The following is an 18,653-nucleotide window of genomic DNA, read 5'->3' on the forward strand; positions in this document are numbered from 1 at the left end:
GAGGCCACGACCTCACTTGGGGAGGGGTCCTGCGGAGGGTCCCAGCCTGGTTGCCCTAGGAGCGGGTGCTCAGGCCTCTGGCCTCCTGCTGTGGGCAGCAGCTGGGTCCAGGACCCTGGGAGGGGTTCCTGTGTCCTGGAGAGTCTCAGCTCTGACTCAAGGGGAGCTCTTTTCTGAACGTCGGTGCTGAGTCCTGGACACCCTGGGCCCAAGGCCACACTCTCGGCCTGTTAGTGACCCAGGCTGGGGTTTCAAAAGAGAGGGAAGGGCCTAAGCCCCCTGCAGGGACAGGGAGGGTGGCAAGGTGGCACCGGCTCCCCAGCTGCTCCGGGCCCTGCTCTGTGCTGCTGGGGACCTGGCTTGAGTTCCCGGGTGGAGGGAGCCCCGAGCTTCCTGCCTCTGAGCTGTGGGAGCAGCCGGTCCTGCAGCCGCGGGCAGCTCCGCCCCTGTGGGGGGCACGAGGGCTTTGTGCGGAGGGCAGCAGGGAGCAGCCCCGGGCCTCTCGCCCCTCCTGGGTGGCCCAGGTGCCTCCTCCAGCCGAGCGGACATCGTCCCTGCGCCCCCGCGGTGCGGACAGCGCCTGAGGAGCGCAGCCGCCCCCATCGGAGTGAACTCTGCCCGGGTCCGAGCTCCTGCAAAGCGCCCCCCTGCTGGACCTGGTTCCAGCTGCCGCCCCCGCTCGGTCTCCGGGGTGGCATCTGGGGCGCCCCACGGGCAGCCGCGGTGGGAGTTGGGGTGCCATGCGCGCCGCGCGCCGCCATCCCTCCCGGCTCGGGGTCTGGATCGTGTCCCCCTCCCGGCCCCGGAGCCGCGCGGTGATCCCAGGGCCCGGCCGCCGTGGGCGATGGACGCGTAGGGGGACCCCACTCCCCTGGGGTTCCCAGGAGGCGGGAGCTCAGCGGCGCCCCTGGCGGCGGCCGGTGCAGGTGCAGGTGCGGCCCAGACCCGGGCGCGGGGGCGGGACGCGAACCCGGAGACTCGGGCGCCTGGTGGGGAGCGGGCCGCTGTCGCTACGCCGGGCCGTTCCGTCCCCCGCCTCCCTCGCCTCCCCTTCCCCTCGGGGACCCCGATTTCCGCGTCTCCTGGCCCCCTCGCTGTGCGGGGGTTCCGCCCGGTTCCAGGAAGAGTCTAAGGCTCGGAACCCCCGCTCTGGGTGCGTGGCAGGAACGGCTGGGCACCCCACGCGCGGAGTCCCGGCTGCTGCGAGCGCGCCAGCCACACTCGGGGCAATTCGTCCGCGGCGGCCTCCAGCCCCGGCCCGGACTGGCCTCCTTAGGGAGAGGGCCCTGCTGGCTCAGAGGAGAAAGATCAGGTGCCAGCAGTTCCCTCCTGTGGCGGCGAGAGTGGCCCCCACCTTGCCAGCGGAGTCCCACAGACGCCCAGAAAGAGGCGGCTGTGCAGGGAAGGGAGGAGGCGGACCGGGCTGCCCCCCTCCCATCTGCCCAGGAGCCCCGGCAGAGCAGGACACCAGCGACATCTCTGTCACCACTCGGGACCTGAGCCCTCCAGACATCAGCCCAGGCCCCTCCGCTCAGTGAGGCTGGAGGCCCCAGGAGGAGGGCGCGTGCCCACCAGGCTCGGGCTCCCTCACATGCCTCAGTCGTTCCCCAGGAGCTTGTGGCTGTGCGCGTGGGTCATGGGCCCTGAGGAAAGGGGACATCCAGACATCTCAGGCCACGCTGGCCACAGAGGCGGGCCAGGGTCCTGACAGGAAGCGTCATCCCGGCCACTGGCCCACATGGGACACATGCGGGCCCAGGAATTGGGGGGGCCCTGGTCCAGGGACTGTCCCCCCAGACATTTCCCACTCCCAAAAGTTGGAAGAGAGGAAGGAGAACTGTGCAGACCCCAGGCACAATTAGTGCCTGAAGAATATCTTAGTTTATAGTGTTATTACTCAGCTATTTCCTTTATGTATAATTATATATTAGTGCCTGGATTATAACTTACTCTTTACATATATCCAGCTTACATGACCATACTTAGTACTCATATCTAGCATACTTAGTTCCAGATAATCTTTCTATATAATCATATAGGTATTGTAGTCGGAGCTGTACATTTACTGCTGATTTATAGAATCCTTCCATATAACCATATAGTCGTTTGTAGTAGGAGGAATGCCTAGAGCAGTCACAGAACAGAAGCAGTATGTGGGAAAACAGCTGGACCAGGAGGAGAACCAAAGACCCAGGCAGTGGCATCCCTGCCTGAAAGGGCACGGGATCTCAGCTCACCGCAACCTCCGCCTCCCGGGTTCAGGCAATTCTCCTGCCTCAGCCTCCTGAGTAGCTGGGATTACAGGCACATGCCACCATGCCCAGCTAATTTTTTGTATTTTTAGTAGAGATGGGGTTTCACCATGTTGACCAGGACGGTCTCGATCTCTTGACCTCGTGATCCACCCGCCTCGGCCTCCCAAAGTGCTGGGATTACAGGCTTGAGCCACCGTGCCCGGCCCCTTCCATAAATATGTTAAGAGAAGAGCACATGTCTGTCAGCTCCCACTGCATTGGCTTACAGTATCCTTGTATTAGAAATCCTTTGAAGTCTCCAGCACCCAGATAAGAAGTGTTGTGCATGACACCTGCTGCACACAGCCCACCTCTTTGCCTCAGTGACCTAATGGGGTGGACCCCTTTTCTGTACACGACCCTCTACTACTGTGCACGGCACGGCCCCCTACTGCGCACGGCCCACCTCTCTGCCCAGGTGACATATGGGGTGGCCCCATCGCTTGTGACTCAGGTGATTACATATGTCCTATCACTAAGCCTCTAGATGATGACCTCACTCACGACCCTTCCCCTTGCTTGTATCTAATAAATACAGACTCTCCTGTATGTTCGGGGCCTCGCCTGTCTCTGCTCGTAAGTGGTGTCCAGATGTTCTTCACCAGTCCTTCTGTGCCCTGCCTCTTTACTTCTCAGATCCTGCACCTCAGCACAGGATAGGGGACACCCACGACCCCGAAGGGGCGAGGCCCCACAGCAGTGTTCTTATGCATACAATAGAGGCAGATTCCTACCTACCTTCAGAAAGGGAGGCCTCCTTACCAGCAGCTGGACTCATGAACATGTGGCTCTGGGGAGCTGGTTGTCACTGAGGTCACTCAGGGTCATGCACCCTCGGGGTCACATCCTGCTTCAGTGAATGCTCAACAGGAGTGGTGGGGCCCAGACCTCCCGCCTGCCCTGGATGTGTGCTGGGGCCATCCCAGCTGCACCAGCTGTGAAGCAGCTTGGGTTCACCTCTCGCTTCCTTCTCTCCTTCCTGCAGAGCCCCCGATAACGTGCTACACACAAATCTCCTCTGGGGAATGTGGACAGGAGCCCCCTCACAGGCCTTTGGGTCATTCCAGGGCCTGGTTATTCCAGTTTCCCTTTGTGAAAGGAAAATAAATCTCGGGATTCCAAAATCACTAAGCCAAGAAACAAAGTCAAGCTGGGGGCTTCGACGTCAAGCAAAACCGCCTTGCATTTTATTCCTGAATAAGAGATTAAACAGCTACATCCCTCCCTCACAGTCCGCTCACCAAGGAATTCCTTGCGGGTCTCACGATGTTACCTTAAAGTTCTGGTGAACTTCACCCTGGCGCCGTAAACTGATAACTTACCTTCACAGGTGCAAGACAGAAAGTCATCCCTCTGCTCACCTGAGACTAATGCATACCTGATTGCTTCCTGTGTCCTATTGTTTATGTAAAAATGCAGTTTCACTGAGCCAGACCAAATTGTGTATTCAGTGAAAAGCTGAACCAGGACTCAAAAGAATGCAACCTTTTGTCTCTGATTTGCCTATGACCTGGAAGCTGCCCCTTGCCGAGTTCTGAACAGAACCAATGTACAGCTCACACATATTGATGGATGTCTCATGTCTTCCTAAAATGTATAAAAGCAAGCTGTGGCCTGAACACCTTGGGCACATATCAGAACCTCCTGAGGATCTGTTACGGGCACGTCCTTAACCTTGGCAAAATAAATCAGCTTTCTAAGTTGATTGGGGCCTGCCTCGGATTTTTTTTTTTTTTGAGACGGAGTTTTACTCTTGTTACCCAGGCTGGAGTGCAATGGCGCGATCTCGGCTCACCGCAACCTCCGCCTCCTGGGTTCAGGCAATTCTCCTGCCTCAGCCTCCTGAGTAGCTGGGATTACAGGCACGTGCCACCATGCCCAGCTAATGTTTTGTATTTTTAGTAGAGACGGGGTTTCACCATGTTGACCAGGATGGTCTCGATCTCTTGACCTCGTGATCCAGCCGCCCCGGCCTCCCAAAGTGCTGGGATTACAGGCTTGAGCCACCGCGCCCAGCCTGCCTCGGATATTTTAAGTTCACACCTGGAGTGCTGCAGTGTTGTGGGCAGAGGAGGGACACACCTGTCTTCTGTTTTAATGTCATCACTCTGTCTGCAGCAGTGAGAACAGACTCTCCAGGGGCTTGTGAAAGGAATGTAAATCTTGAGCTGCCACAATCGCTAAAGGAACATCAAGCAGGGGATTGCTTAGGGCCAGCACCCCTCTGCCCACTGAGATGAAAGCATATCCAACTGCCTCCTTTAAAGAAGCTAATCAGAAACTCAAAAGAATGCAACCATTTGTCTCTGATCTACCTAGGACCCACTTCAACTCTCCCCGACTTGCTTTGCATGGTCCTGCCTTTCCAGACTCAACCAACTTGTTTGTCTTACATATGTTGATTGATTCTCCTGTTTCCCTAGAATGTATAAAACCAAACTATGCTCTGACCACCTTGGACACGTGGTCCGGAGCTCCTGAGGCTGTCCCGGGCACGTCCTCAACCTTGGCAAAATAAACTTTCTACATCAGCTGAGGCTTGTCTCAGACGTTTGGGGTCCACAGGCTCAACAGCAGGAAGGAACCCCCCACCCAACCATCCCCTGCAGGTGGCCAGTGCGGGTCCTGGAGGAGGGGAGGGCAGCTTGGTCACAGGCCCCTGGGAGTGTGGCCGGCTGGGAGACTGGGAAGCTGGGCCTTCTGGCCGGATGGGTGCAGGAGCACCACGGCTGGGGAAAGGGTTGGGGAGTGGATGGGGGTCCAGTGAGCCCTTCTGCACAGAGCAGGCACCGGGTGTGAGAATCCAGAGCTGGGGACCCACACCAGTGTTTCTAAGGGGAAGTCTGGGCTAGAGACATGAATGAGCGTCGTCAGCGTACAGAGGCATCTACAGCCAGAGACAAGACCAGGGGGGACCTCGAGCCCTAACCGGACCCCTCAACACGGACATTCTGGGATTAGGGAGGGCAGGAAGGAGGCTGAGGACGGATGCGTCCACCACAGGAGTCCGCAGGCGCCCTGAGCCCCGACGCCGGGGTTAACAGCTGTCGCTGGTCCCTGGGGTTCCCCCTGCCGGCCCCTTGCAGACTGCACCCCATCTCCCCACCGTCCCCTCTCGTGAGGTTCCCTCCTCAGGTGTCCTGTGACAGCTGCCCTCCCTGTCCCCTTGCAGGGACGCCTGTGCTCCTGGGGCCTGGAGCTCCTGCTCTGAGAGCGTCAGGGACAGACTGCAGTTCGGAGTCCTGGGAACACACGGGCTGTGGTCTCAGCAGCTCTGGTTCTGAGGAGGGGGCTCCTGTATATCCCTGAATTGTGAGGCCCATGGCCCTGAGGCGGCACCTCCGACTCCTCTTGGCTTGGGGTGGGGGGGGTCTGGCCAACGGTCTACGCACCGCCCACTGCCCACTTGGCCAGCAGCCTTCGATGGGGTGGGGGGTCTCTGCCACTGCCCGGCAGCAGCCTTCCAAGCCCCCCTGAAGGGATGTCCATCAGGAGGGGCCCTGCTGGGTGGTCTGAGGCAGCCTCAAACGGGGCTCCCTGGGGTGGGGGCTGAGGGGCGGGCCACACCCTCAGCCTGCAGGCTGTAATTTGTGTTAAATATAGCTGCTGAGGGGCTGGGCCGGGAGGGCGGCAGGGCTATAAGCGAGTGGGTGCCCACCCTCCCAGCTCCAGTCTCAGTGTGAAGAGACGGCGCTGGAACCCATGGACACCGCGTATCCCCGAGAGGACCCCCGGGCCCCCACGCCCAGCAAGGCTGGCGCCCACACAGCCCTCACACTGGGGGCCCCGCAGCCCCCACCCCGGGACCACCTGATCTGGTCGGTGTTCAGCACCCTCTACCTGAACCTGTGCTGCCTCGGTTTCCTGGCGCTGGCTTACTCCATCAAGGTGGGTGGGTGGGGTGGCTCCACCCCTACTCCATCAAGGTGGGTGGGGGGGAGGGAGCAGGGGGCAGGACGTGCGGAACTTCCCAGGGGTCCTTGCTCTACTGGGGGGCCGCAGGAGGCTCTGCTTGCCAGTGAGGGTCTCTGTGGGCACCGCTTGTGAAGGTGACTCCATCAGCATGGCCCGGAAAGAGCCCCTCACAGAGGTGAGGCCACGGGGCTTCTCCATTAAACGCGGGGGCCCCTTCTTAAGGTGGTCTGGCCCACCCAAGAGCACAGAGGCCACTGGGAGGCACCCGGAGAGGTGTCTGTCATCAAGGGGGTTCACATGCTGTGGGCTTCTTGAACAGTGTCCCCTTGGTCTTTAGCTCCTGAGTGGCAGGGTGGGGGTGTTTCAGCACCCTGGGGGACCCTCACCCATAGAGCTCTTACAGGCTCACGCTGGCCTGGGATGGCCCCTGGGTCCATAGCTGGGGCCCCAGGGAGTGCCTCCCCAGGCCACACCTCTCTATCCAGATTTTGGGGCCTTTTAGGTGCCTGGGGTGGGGGTGGGAAGGGCCCCCAGGCCCTGAGGACACGTAGACATCTGGCCCCATGGTCACCCTGCAGGCCCGGGATCAGAAGGTGGCCGGGGACCTGGAAGCGGCCCGGCGTTTCGGCTCCAAAGCCAAGTGCTACAACATCCTGGCCGCGATGTGGACGCTGGTGCCGCCGCTGCTGCTCCTGGGGCTGGTGGTGACCGGCGCCCTGCACCTGGCCCGGCTGGCCAAGGGCTCCGCCACCTTCTTCAGCACCAAGTTTGAAGATGGGGACTACGACTGACAGGCTGGGTCCTGACGGGGGCCCCCAGCCCCAGGACACTGACCCCAGGGTGCTTCCCTGAGCCCGGCCCTTCTGTGGGGCCTCCATCCCTGCCCCATCCTGACCCTGGGCCCTGCAGCCCCAGCATGGGTCCCTCACGCTGGCCCAGCCAGACCCCAGGGGCCTCACCCTAACCTGAGGGCTCCCACGCCCTAACTCTGCCCCCCGCCCCTCCCTCCTCACATTCCAGGCTCCTTGGTTTCACAATTAAAAGTGCCTGGTTCCAGAAAGTGCCTCCTGGGTCTCCTTCCTGCCCAGCATAGGGGAAGGAGCTGCCCTAGGGATCACTGAAGCCAAATGCCACAGGGCCGACACTGACTCAATGGCGGGAGGTCCCCCCGCAGCTGTGTCGCTCCGCTCTTCCACTGGCCACGTCCTGACCGGCCCCTTCTCTCAGTCGCTGGCCGGCCTGTGGCTTCTGGGGCGGAGGCCCAGGGTATTTTCGGCTGCAGTTGGGGACCCAGCCTTTGATCTCTGCTACTCTGTGGTTTAGCGGCCTGTGCTCCGGAACACCACGGGTGTGTCCCAACTCCACGTGTGCCCCAAGTCTGCGTGGGGTCCTCTGGTGTGTGCCTCCTTCCTTCTGGGTCGTTCTGCCCATCCCCATGACCCTGGGTCCCCTTAATTCTGAGAAGTCCCAGTCCCCACGGTGGTTTTCCTTCCTCTTGGGCCAGTGGGGGTGTCTGGGAAGGCAGGGTGGGGCCCATCCCATGGGTGGGGCTGGACGCACACACATCATACACATGGCGCAGGGTCACAGCCCCGCCCGCCACGCGCTCATACAGCTGTATCCAGAAAGACAGAAAACGGGTGTGTGCAGTTTTCTGAGTCCCCTGGTGCTGGTGCACGTTTTTCACATTGTTTTACTTGCATTGTGCACCAAAGCCTCCCCCACACCCAGGACTGGTGATGGGACGGTACTGGGGACACGCACACCCTGACACCTCACGGAGGCTACCCCTGCCAGGAGGTGGGGGTTAGCCGCAGGGGCTGTGACCGCAGAGTGGCCCGGGGTTCTGAGCCCCGACCAAGGAGCCTTTCCCTCCCCAGGGGTCTCCCTTGCCTGCCTGCTCTCCCTCGGCTGGGGTGGGAATCTTTATCTAGTTGGTGCACTTGGAAGCCTGGGCTGCACCCCCTAACTGTGATACACGCCTGCAGCCAACAGCTGGCATGGCCAGGATTGCATGGGCAGGCCCAGCCAGCCCTGGAGGCAGGCGTGTGGAGACTATGCTGGGCACTGGAGACAGACAGGGCCAGTCCCACATGGACCAAGGGCAAGGGCAGCATGCCCACCTGCACCTGGCTTGGGAGAGTGTGCCAGCCCTGAGCCCGAGGATTGGCCAGAGAAGGGACCAAACTGTGTTGAGTTCAGAGGCTGGGAGGGGGTCAGCCCATGTGTGGCTGGATACGTGTCCCCAGGGATGAGACGGTCTGCTAGCCCCAGGCTTACGGAGGGGCAGGGACCATCTGGCCCATGCCCAGGTGCTGAGGCCAGTGGCTGGGTGAGCCATCTTGGGGGAAGGGTCACCAGCACCTCCCTGCCTCAGGTTCCTGGACCCTGGCCAGCTACGCCAGCACACATGCACTGAGCATCACAACCCCCAAAAGGGTCCCCTCGGGGGTGCAGAGCTGACCACACCAGCGTGTGGCATGCACACGCAGCAGGCTTCAGGCCACGTCTCTCCTGCCACACTGGCTCTGGGGTGCAGAGATGAATTGCTGCTGGGACAACCCTGGCAGGGAGGAGGGGCCCATGCTTCCCTCAGGGACCTGCTTCTGCCTCTCACTGCCCAGTGACAGCGTTGGATGGGACACAGCTCTGCAGCAGAGGGAGCCTGTAGAGAGCCGCACGGAGGCATTGGGCTGCATTCCCCGAGGCTCCCCCCAGACGCTGGCCTGCATGCTGGCCCACAGCCCCTCTCCTCCGCGGCCATGAGCCCAGCCGAGAAGCTGCATGGTCACGGCAGGTGTAAGACATGTGGTGTCCACAGGTCTCGGCCATCTGTACTCTACACGGTTCCTGTCGGGGGAGCCGAGAGAACTGGCAGGCCTCTGAGTGCCGTCCCGGCCGCGTGAGTCCCCAGCACACTCAGCCCCACATGCTGCTTCTGGCAGCCGCGGAGGGTGGCAGAGACAAGGAGACGGGCCCTGGGAGACACAGGCACCCTGATCCCCAGAGCCGCACAGGCGTCCCTGCCCACCCCCTCTCCCTCCCTCCCTGGAGCCTCCATCGAAGCTTGCTCCAGGAAAGGGTGCAGCCGCAAAGCCAGCGTGGCGGGGGTGCAGATTCAAGGGGACCCACGCTGCCCAACCCACGTGGAAAGGAAGATGGGGCCCAGGACACGGCCCTTACTTCAGAAGGAAGGAAGCACAGCAGCTCCTCAGAGCAGCGACGCTCCTCCCGGCACCAAAGCTTTAATTCCTCAGGCTGACGTGGTGGTGCAGGGGTCCCGGCCCTCATCGGGGTTTCAGCAGGACACGCCATCGCGTCTTGTTCTTGGGAAACTGACGCCCCAATCCTGGGGCTGAGGCTGGGCAGGGCCTCGAACCCATGCACATCCGGCTCCAGTCCCTCTGGCTGGTCAGTGGAGAGCGCTGGGGTCTCACCCTCAGGTCCCTCTGTCCCGTTCTCTGGTGACTTCCCACTTCCCACCTCTCTCCCCACAAGCTGCGTGGTTGGGGAAAGAGCTGTCACACCCCACAATGGGAGAGGCCACCCAGCTGGATTAAGGCGCCCAGAGTCGAGAGGAGCCCGGGATTGAGATTAAATCCCCCAACATGCTGGACCCTCAACTGCGTGACGTGAAAAGTTCCTTTTGGCAAAGCTGCGCCTGAGAGTCCTGGGGAATTCTGAAGGTGGCCGAGCCCCTTCCTTGACACCCGGTATCCCTGCTGCCCACGCTCAGCTCTGCAGCTGCCTCTCTGCCCTCTCAGCAGAGAGAGCTGTGGGTCGCGGTGACCAAGGCACTCAGGGAGAAGGGGATGAGAGGCCAGAGGTGGTACAGGCTCAGACCCTGCCTTCGGGAGCTTGGGGCAGTGCCCTGGGATGGCGGGTGATGGCATCCGTCCACAGGGCAGGCAGATGCGGCATGGGGATGCCATGGGGAAGCCCACGGGTGTCTAGGCTGGGGAGGGGTTCAGGGTAGAGTAAAAAAGCCTTGAACTTCAGGCCAAGCAGCGTGGACTCTCCCTGAGCACCTGGCTGGCAGGCTATGAGGGTGTCCAGGAGGGGTGGGTGCAGGAGTGGCCACAGGGAAAGCCCAGGAGACATTTCTAAAGCCGACGCTCCTGATTATTCAAGGGCAGGTTCCAGGGTGAGTGACTCAGTGGGGCAGGAGGGACCAAGGGTGACCCAGAGGGGCCCTTTGGGCTCTGGAGCAGGTACCTAATATCTTCAAAAAGTCCTCCCAGGAAATTCGGAGCTGGAGCTTCCAGGCAGCTTCGGGGGTGACCTTTGTATCCGGCCAGCTGAGCGGGGAAAGGAGGCCTTGCGTCCTGCAGGGACAGGGAGGCAGCCTGGGGGTGAGGCGACAGCCTGGGGGACGGCCTATGGCCACAGGCGCCTGGGCTCTTGGGGGCTGGTGTGGTCTTCTACCTGGCGGCAGGGCGAGCCGGGCCTGGGACGGCCACAGCTCAGCCTCCAGAGGAGGAGCCCAGGGCGCCGCTCGGGCCGTGACCTCCACGGTCACGGAGTCCTCAGAGAAAGAGAAGTTGAGCTTGTTCCCCTGGTAGAAGATACCGGAGACGCTCACTCTGGAGATGCCCGATGGGCACACAGGGTCGAAGGTCACACCCGACCGGGTGAGCCTGTGGGAGGAGAGGTCTGTGAGGCGGCAGGTGGGGGTATGGGCTGCCCTCTGCCAGCCTCTGCACTTGCCTGAACCCCGTGCACCCGAAGAGCACTGCCTGCAGGAAGCCCCCCATGCCCGTCAGGAAGTTCACAGCGCCTGACCCGTCCGAGTTCTCCGTCCACACCTGCAGGGGCAAAGGCAGCTGACACCAGGACCCCCAGGACACCGTCCTCTCTGGGCTGCTGTCCGAGGTCCGGCTGGAAGCTCCAGGGGTGCACCCTGCTGTGCCCGCCCTGGGGCCCGGCTCCACTCCCACCCTGAGGGGCCCAGTGGGAGGCAGGCGTGGCTAGGCTGACCTTGAAGGGCTCAGCCATGTTGGCAAAGCTCCTGTCCAGGAGGTCCCGGGCCCGCGCCGTCTCCTTCAGCTCCATCCAGCCCACGGCAAACATGCTCTGGGGTCAGAGGTAAGAGGACGCGCAGGGGTGAGGCCGACTTTGATGGCAGAGACTGAGGCCACCGAGGCAGGAGCTCCCCACCCCCAGGCTGCTCACCCAGGTCATGGCGGGGCCCTGGGGGGATGTCGCAGCCTCGTAAATCTCCAGGTTTTTCCTTCGAACCTCAGGAATCAGGGAGAAGGGGACGGGGTATCCCAGGAGCACAACATCCGCCTGCTTCACCGTCTCTCCTGCAGGGAGGTGCTGCTGATGGCAGGCAGGTGCGGGTTTCGGGGTGGGCAGGCGCTCCAGGACACACTCGAGGGCTCCACGGCAGGGGCGAAGGAGGCCTCGGAGGGGTCCACCCACACTCACCAGGCTCATATCCATCGAACTCCGGGTGGAAGTTCCGCTCCACATCAAAGGGCACCTTGATGTTGTCAGCCACGGCCAGCCACTGGCGGGGGACGGGCAGCCCCAGGTCCCGGGCCAGGGCGGCAGCAAAGCGAAGGCTGGGGGTGGAGGTGGGTGAGGGAGGCTGTGACCCTGGGCTTCCAGCTGCTGCCTGCCAAGTGGGGGCACTGGGGCAGGTCTCCAGCTGGGGTGGGGGTGAGGTGAGGGGTCTTGTGTCTGACCTGTTCTGGACCAGGACGTTGGTGTACACGGAGTTGCTGACCCCTGAATGGTACTCGTCGGGGGACATGACTCCTGGACACACAAGTCCAAGATGGTGCTCAGTGCAGAGTCTCAGAGACCTTCCCTCCACGCAGCGGTCAGCGTGGGGCCTGCACGTGTGAGGCGCCTGAAAATCACCTGCTGAAGCCAGGAAATCCCTTCCTCCCCACCATGGCCCTCACCCCTCAGGTGGTACTGCTCCTCCCTGGGGCTCCACTCCACACGGCTGCACCAGAACTCCGCCACGGCACTGACCACGTCCCAGCCACCAGCCTCTCGAAAGAGCTGCAGGTCCTGGGGGGCAGGAGGCGGGACAGAGGCCAGAGCCCCGGTCACTGTTGTTCCCAGTGGCCTGTCTGTGCCCAGAAGCAAGGCCTGGCACTGAGACACCCATCCTCGGCCAGCTTCCCAGGACTGGCCCAAACAGGAAGCCACGCAGAGTGGGCGTGGCTACACCAGCTGCCTGGCCACGCTTGCAGAATGGTGGACACACCACACCTCACCTGGGTGGCATGGTAGTACAGCTCGAAGGCCAGCACCACGGCCCCATTGACGTGGACCTCCTGGGCCCCGTAAATGTCCTCGGGGCAGACCTCCAGGCCAGAAACTGCACTCTCCCAGGCAAACTTGGCTCCCTGAGGGGTGGAGATGGGCAGACTTGACCTTGTTGGAGGGGAGAGGTGGCCCACCAACTTTCCCATGCCCCCGCCCTGGAAGAGGGGGCACAGCCTGCTCCAGGTCCCCTGGTGGGCACCACCGCTGGGAGTGCCCACTGCAAGTCCTTGCTGTGGGCCAGGCGGCTTCTGCCCAATTTTCACCATGCACTGACCTGGGGCAGGGCACAAGGGCACCCCAAGGGGTCCTGGGCCAGAGCGGGGTCCCAGCCCTGCTGAGGCCCCTCAAGCTTCAGGGTGGAGAATCCAGGACATCTTAGCTGTGTCCAGAGAGGGGCCCGGGGAGAGGAATACAGGTCCGGGGAGGGGTTGGTGGGGGGCTGCAGGCCCTGCCAGTGCCCAGAGTGGGGCCTGGGGAGACGCATACAGGCTGGGAGGGCCGTGGGGGCTGCAGGGCTCTGCAGGCCAGGGCCCGGGTCCCCTCACCTGGTAGCCCAGGTTCTGGGCATTCTCCAGGGCCCCGCCCAGCGTTCGCACGCGGTACTCCAGGATGGCCCTGGCAGCCTCTGGGTGGAACATCAGGATATTCGGGAACATCCAGAGGTCCTGCGAGCACGGTCCCTTGTTCGAGCGCTGGACAGGCTCTCACGTCTCCCTCCCGCCTGGCCACGTTCCCCCCAGAACCGCTCTGCTGCTGGCGCCTTCTGGGTTCCTCCCCACCTGCCCACCCGGTTCTGTCTGCAGCCCAGATGCTCCCGTGGTCCTGGTCCTCGGCCCCGCACTTTGCCTCCCCAGCTGGTGTCCGTGTGCCCACAGAGGCTCCGGCCGAAGGTGGACACGGGCAGCCTCAGGCCGACTGACCTGCAGCGAATGACTTGGCCTCTGGGAGCCCCATCAGGGCAAACGGCCACAGCCCCAGCACAGGGAGGCTCAGACGACGATGGAGCAGCCCCAGCTCTCACAGTCCACACCTCCACGCCCAGCAGCCACTCACCGTCCACACCTCCGTGCCCAGCAGCCACTCACCGTCCACACCTCCACGCCCAGCAGCCACTCACCGTCCACACCTCCGTGCCCAGCAGCCACTCACCGTCCACAACTCTGTGCCCAGCAGCCACTCACCCACCGTCCACAACTCTGTGCCCAGCAGCCACTCACCGTCCACACCTCCACGCCCAGCAACCGCCCAGCAGCCACTCACCGTCCACACCTCTGTGCCCAGCAGTCACTCACCATCCACACCTCCACGCCCAGCAGCCACTCACCGTCCACACCTCCAGGCCCAGCAGCCACCATGCCCTCCCTTGGACCCTCGGTGTCCCCATCACCCTCCTCGGCCTCCAGCTCCAGGTTCCACGCGGTCGCCCCAAAGGTCTTCCCAGTGCCCACAGGTCCCCTCCTGACCAAAGCCTCTGCGGCTCCGCTGGCCCTCAGGTAAACTCCAAGTGTCACACCGCTGTCTGCAAACCCTGGAGACCTGGGCCTGCAGCCCTCCCCGCCCTGGTGGGGGACCCTCCTCTGGTCCTGGTGGGGGCCTCAGGCCCTATCAGCTCTGGTCCCCTCACCAAGATCACTCCTCCATCAAACTCCACACACACACCTGCTGAGACACCACCTTCTCCAGGCCTCTTCCCTTTCGCCACAGTCCCTGTGCTTCCCAACCACAGCCCTGATCCCAGGGAGGGCAGGGCAGAGGCAGAGGACCTCTGTGCGTCGCCGCTGTGTGCCCGGTGCTGGGTGGACAACGCTCACCTGGTCCCAGAAGACGTGGCCCCAGTAGCATTCCTCACGGCTCCCGTTGGAGAGGCCCCCAGGACTGAGGCCATGGCAGATGTATCCTGGGGCCTTGGGCTGGGGCAGGGCGCTGAGCAGGTAGTAGAGGGAGCCACGCAGGGCCTGGCGCAGGGGCAGGGGCCCCGCCACGTCCAAGCCACATTCTGCCCAGAGCTGGGCCCAGGCCAGCGCGTGGGCCGAGTACAGGGCTCCCTCGGCCTGCAGCCGCAGAGCCTCCTTGAGGCAGGCCTGGACCTCGGCCTGGCTGCCACCCACGACGGTCAGGAAGTCCCAGGTCTCCTCCTCCTCACCTTCCCCAAGGGTCAGGTCTGGGGGCGCGGGTGTCCACAGCATGTGCACCTCCTGCTGCGGCCCCCCGGGCTGCTCCGGGGTGAGCGTGTGGCCGTACAGGTACCTGCGAGAGTGCGGCCGGGCCTCAAGGATGAGCTCCCTCCCTGGGCTCCCTGGCTGCAGACCCAGCCCCCTCCTTACCGGGCTCCCTGGAAGTCAGGACCCGGGTGCAGCTCCAGGTCTGGGCTTTCCGGGGAGAAGGCTGACCGCAGCAGCAGCGTGATGGGCCCGCTCCCCGCAGCCAGGCGGGCGATGGACACACGGAAAGCCAGGACGTGGGGCAGCGTGCGGTGTGCGTAGATGCACTGGGAGGCCCGGAAGTGGGGGCCCTCCAGGGTGTGAAGAAAGGAGCCTGGGGAGGCAGACGGAAGACAGGACCACTCGAGGGGGTTGCCAAGCTGCGGCCTCCTGGGCCCAGAGTGGATCCCGGGCCGCCTCTCCCCACGACGGGGCAGATCCATCCCTATGCTCCGCTGCTCGTTCTGGGAAGCTACAGCTGCCCCAGGGGCCTCGGGCTGCTGCCCCTCCAGGCGGCCTCCGGGCAGAGGGCGGGGGACCCTGAGGGCCTCTGGGGCCTCCTGTCTCAGTGAGACTCCCCTGGACACTCAGGAGGCGCCGGGGGGATTTTCGGCTGTGGTCCCTCTCCCACCTGGAATGATGCCTGGGGCAGGGGTGGGGCCGGCCGGGTGTGGGTACCTGTGTTGGTGTCCAGGGCGAAGGTCTCGGTCAGTGGCGCCCCCATCCCTGCAGGGGCCTCCAGCCGGACGTTGAGGGGGCTGGGCAGCACTGCCCGGTGCGTGTCCCCACCGGCACCGCTGTACACGCCGCTCACATGCAGCGCGTGGTGAAACACGCGTGTACCCAGGAATGCGTTGGTCACCGTGGCCAAGAGGCGGGGGTCACTGGGCAGCCAGTGCGCAGCAAACGTGGTGGGGTCCTCCATGGAAACGCCGCGGGGCCGGGGACTGGCTGGGCCTCCCTTTGAGGCCGTTGGTGACCCTGTGAAGCCTCCCTCAGAACTGGGGGCAGTTGCGGAGCCAGCTGGGCGGCCCCGGTTTTCCTGAGGCCCCTCCTAGGAGGAAAGCACCCAGGAAAGGAGCTCAGCTGTGAGATGCTCAGACCAGGAAAGCTGATCGCCAGGAACCAGTGGGGTCCCTAAGCTTGTCTGTGCTGTGGGGCACCTCAGAAGTCCAAACGCAACCGCCGGAACCCCCGCCTGGCCCCCACCTTCTGTAGTCCGCCCGCCAGGCCGGAGGGAAGTGGCAGTGGCGGGAAAGGAGGCCTCGGGTGTGTGTAGGGGGGTGGGACGGGGGGCGGGGGGTGTGTCGGAGGGGGGAGAGGTGTGTGTGTGTGGGTGTGTGGAAGGTGGGGGGTTGTCGGGGGGAGGGGGGTGCTGGGGGTGTGTGCGGGGGTGTGTGGGGGGGCGGGGTGTGGGTGTGTTGTGGGGTGGGGTGTGTGTGGGGGGAGTGTGTGTGGGTGTGTGTGAGAGGGGGTGTGGGAGGCGTGGGGGTGTGTGTGGGGAGAGGTGTGTGTGTGGGGGGGGTGGGAGGTGGGGGATGTGTGGGGGAAGGAGAGGGGTGTGTGTGTGGGGAGGGGGTGTGGGTGTGTGTGGGGGGTGTGGGAGATGGGGGGTGTGTGGGGGAGGGGGTGTGGGTGTGTGTGTGGGGGGTGTGGGAGATGGGGGGTGTGTGTGGGGAGGGGGTGTGGGTGTGTGTGTGGGGGGTGTGGGAGATGGGGGGTGTGTGGGGGAGGGGTGTGTGGGGGGGAGGGGTGTGGGGGGGCGGGGGGAGCACCAGGGCGGCAGGTCCGGGAGGGAGCCTGGGGCTGCCAGGGGCGCTGAGGGCACGGGGCGCTGGGCAGCTGGGGGTGTCGGCGTAGTGGGCCGCTGGGGCAGGCGGGGGTGGGGGAGGGACGGTGGGGCCTCTGGATTCTCTGGGTGGGGTGGGGGCTGGGCGGGCAGCGAGGGGAAGGCTGGAGCGGCGCGGGGAGGGGGACGGGCCGGCGCCTCGGGGACTCACCGCACCGCACCCGGTCGCCAGGCGCCAGCGTGGGAACCGCGTCCGTCCGCTCCGCGCGGGGCCGGGACGAGGGAGGAGCCGCCCGGCCGCGGCGCCACCAGGAAGGTCCGCGGTCCCCGCCCCCGAGGGCGGGCGCTGGGCCGCGGGGCGGGACGTGGACTCGGCCGCAGGCCGTCTCCGCTCGGTCCCCGCCGGCAGGGCCTGGGGTCGCGTCCCGGGCCCGGCGTTCGTGGCCCCCAAGCCGTGTTCGGGGGTCGCCGGGAGGTCCCGCGGGCCTGGGGCTCCCTCCCGGCTCCTCCGTCCCCCGCGCCGGTGAGACCCCAGGGCGGCGCCGGAGCGAGGCTGAAAGCGGCGGCGTTTCCGGGCGGGCGGGGCGCTCTTCGGGGCTCCCGGGGGCACCCCGGCCCCCAGTTCCCGCCCGTTTCTCCCTCGCTTGGCTTTGCCGGGAAGGGCCGCGGACCCGCAGCTCCGACGGGGTCGGCCGCGGCCCCTCGTTTCGGGTTTTCCGCGGCGCCTCGGGCCCGTCCTGGCGTCGTCGGGTTTTTCCTCCTCCTGACACCGCCCCGTGCGGGTCCCACCTCGGCGCCGCGGCGGACGCTGCTGGGCTCGGGCCTGGGCCGCCGTCCCGGTGTCGTGGGCCCCGACCCAGCGCAGGTGTCCCCGCCTGGCCGCTCGGCGCCGGCAGGTGCGCGGAACGCGGCTGCTCCCACAGCCCGCCCCGCGCAGGTGAGGTGACAACCGGCCCCGCGCAGGTGAGGTGACAACCGGCCCCGGGCAGGTGAGGTGAGGTGACAACCGGCCCCGGGCAGGTGAGGTGACAACCAGCCCCGGGCAGGTGAGGTGAGGTGACAACCAGCCCCGGGCAGGTGAGGTGAGGTGACAACCAGCCCCGGGCAGGTGAGGTGAGGTGACAACCAGCCCCGCGCAGGTGAGGTGACAACCGGCCCCGGGCAGGTGAGGTGAGGTGACAACCGGCCCCGGGCAGGTGAGGTGAGGTGACAACCGGCCCCGGGCAGGTGAGGTGAGGTGACAACCGGCCCCGGGCAGGTGAGGTGAGGTGACAACCGGCCCCGGGCAGGTGAGGTGAGGTGACAACCGGCCCCGGGCAGGTGAGGTGAGGTGACAACCAGCCCGGCGCAGGTGAGGTGACGGCCCGTCCCGTACAGGTGAGGTGACAGCCGGCCCCGCACAGGTGAGGTGACAGCCGGCCCCGCGCAGGTGAGGTGACAGCCGGCCCCGCACAGGTGAGGTGACACGGCCGGTCCTGCTGCCCGGGCTGAGGGCCCTGCTTTAGCTCTGCCTGTCTGTCGCCCGCACCCCATCCAACCCAGGGGCAGGTGCTGTGGCGGCACCTCCGGGACACCGTCGAAGCCGCCCACACCTCCTCCTGGAGGCGCTGTCACTCCCTGCTTCTGCTTTTGTTGTTAACAGACACCCCCAACCCCCAACATTTAGGGCAGACCCTGCACTCTGCCCAGAAGGCTGTCATGGCGGCCAACTCACCGAAGATGAGCTCCACCCACAAACCCCTCCTGCACCTGCCTTGGCTCCCTGACCTCCTCCCCTCCCTGACTCCCCTGTGGCTACCTGGCTTTCTTGCTGCTTCTAGAAATTTCCAAGCACGCTCCCCTTCCTGGCTCGCTCTGGCAGCGTCATTGTCGGGAGCGCTTTTTCTCAAGACCTCTCTGGGGCCGCCCCCTTAGTCCTTCGGGTTTTCACGTGGCCAGTCCTCGATGAGACTTCCCCAGACCCCTTTCATGCAGCAGGAAGCCCTGGGCTCCCTGCCCACCAGCCCACCTCTGCTTTCCTCTCCTTGGCAGCATTTATCAGCCCTACGTTTGCATCTCTGTTAAATTGTGTTGGCCCGGCGCGGTGGCTCAAGCCTGTAATCCCAGCACTTTGGGAGGCCGAGGCGGGTGGATCACGAGGTCAAGAGATCGAGACCATCCTGGTCAACA

General features: G+C 64.4%; 2 protein-coding genes across 2 annotated transcripts; one reads left to right on the forward strand and one right to left on the reverse strand.

Moving 5' to 3' along the window:
- The first annotated feature begins 5,962 nt into the window (after nucleotides 1-5,962).
- Nucleotides 5,963-7,269, forward strand: IFITM5 (interferon induced transmembrane protein 5). The gene is made up of 2 exons (XM_003943326.2): nucleotides 5,963-6,182; nucleotides 6,788-7,269. Exons 1-2 carry the CDS (start codon nucleotides 5,997-5,999, stop codon nucleotides 6,998-7,000), a joined length of 399 nt encoding a protein of 132 aa, XP_003943375.1. The 5' UTR covers nucleotides 5,963-5,996; the 3' UTR covers nucleotides 7,001-7,269.
- Nucleotides 7,270-10,309: 3,040 nt separating this feature from the next.
- PGGHG (protein-glucosylgalactosylhydroxylysine glucosidase) lies at nucleotides 10,310-16,806 on the reverse strand. Its single transcript, XM_039471449.2, has 14 exons — nucleotides 16,696-16,806; nucleotides 15,374-15,749; nucleotides 14,819-15,029; nucleotides 14,306-14,741; nucleotides 13,040-13,159; nucleotides 12,443-12,574; nucleotides 12,122-12,233; nucleotides 11,900-11,972; nucleotides 11,640-11,776; nucleotides 11,382-11,515; nucleotides 11,187-11,282; nucleotides 10,917-11,014; nucleotides 10,635-10,846; nucleotides 10,310-10,534 (listed from the first exon to the last, which is right to left on the reverse strand). Exons 2-14 carry the CDS (start codon nucleotides 15,618-15,620, stop codon nucleotides 10,434-10,436), a joined length of 2,109 nt encoding a protein of 702 aa, XP_039327383.2. The 5' UTR covers nucleotides 15,621-15,749; nucleotides 16,696-16,806; the 3' UTR covers nucleotides 10,310-10,433.
- Between the last annotated feature and the right edge of the window lie 1,847 nt (nucleotides 16,807-18,653).

The sequence above is a fragment of the Saimiri boliviensis genome, chromosome 6 (genome assembly GCF_048565385.1).
Source record: "Saimiri boliviensis isolate mSaiBol1 chromosome 6, mSaiBol1.pri, whole genome shotgun sequence".
NCBI lineage: Eukaryota > Metazoa > Chordata > Mammalia > Primates > Cebidae > Saimiri > Saimiri boliviensis.

What these genes read in the sequence shown, in the direction of transcription:
- IFITM5 (XM_003943326.2), top strand. Translation starts at nt 5,997, where the DNA reads ATGGACACCGCGTATCCCCGAGAGGACCCCCGGGCCCCCACGCCCAGC. An exon ending in CGCTGGCTTACTCCATCAAG is followed by an intron (nt 6,183 to 6,787) that starts GTGGGTGGGTGG and finishes GTCACCCTGCAG; the next exon opens with GCCCGGGATCAGAAGGTGGC.
- PGGHG (XM_039471449.2), bottom strand. Translation starts at nt 15,620, where the DNA reads ATGGAGGACCCCACCACGTTTGCTGCGCACTGGCTGCCCAGTGACCCC. An exon ending in GGAGCAGTACCACCTGAGGG is followed by an intron (nt 11,973 to 12,121) that starts GTGAGGGCCATG and finishes TTGTGTGTCCAG; the next exon opens with GAGTCATGTCCCCCGACGAG. An exon ending in GTTCGATGGATATGAGCCTG is followed by an intron (nt 11,516 to 11,639) that starts GTGAGTGTGGGT and finishes ACCTCCCTGCAG; the next exon opens with GAGAGACGGTGAAGCAGGCG.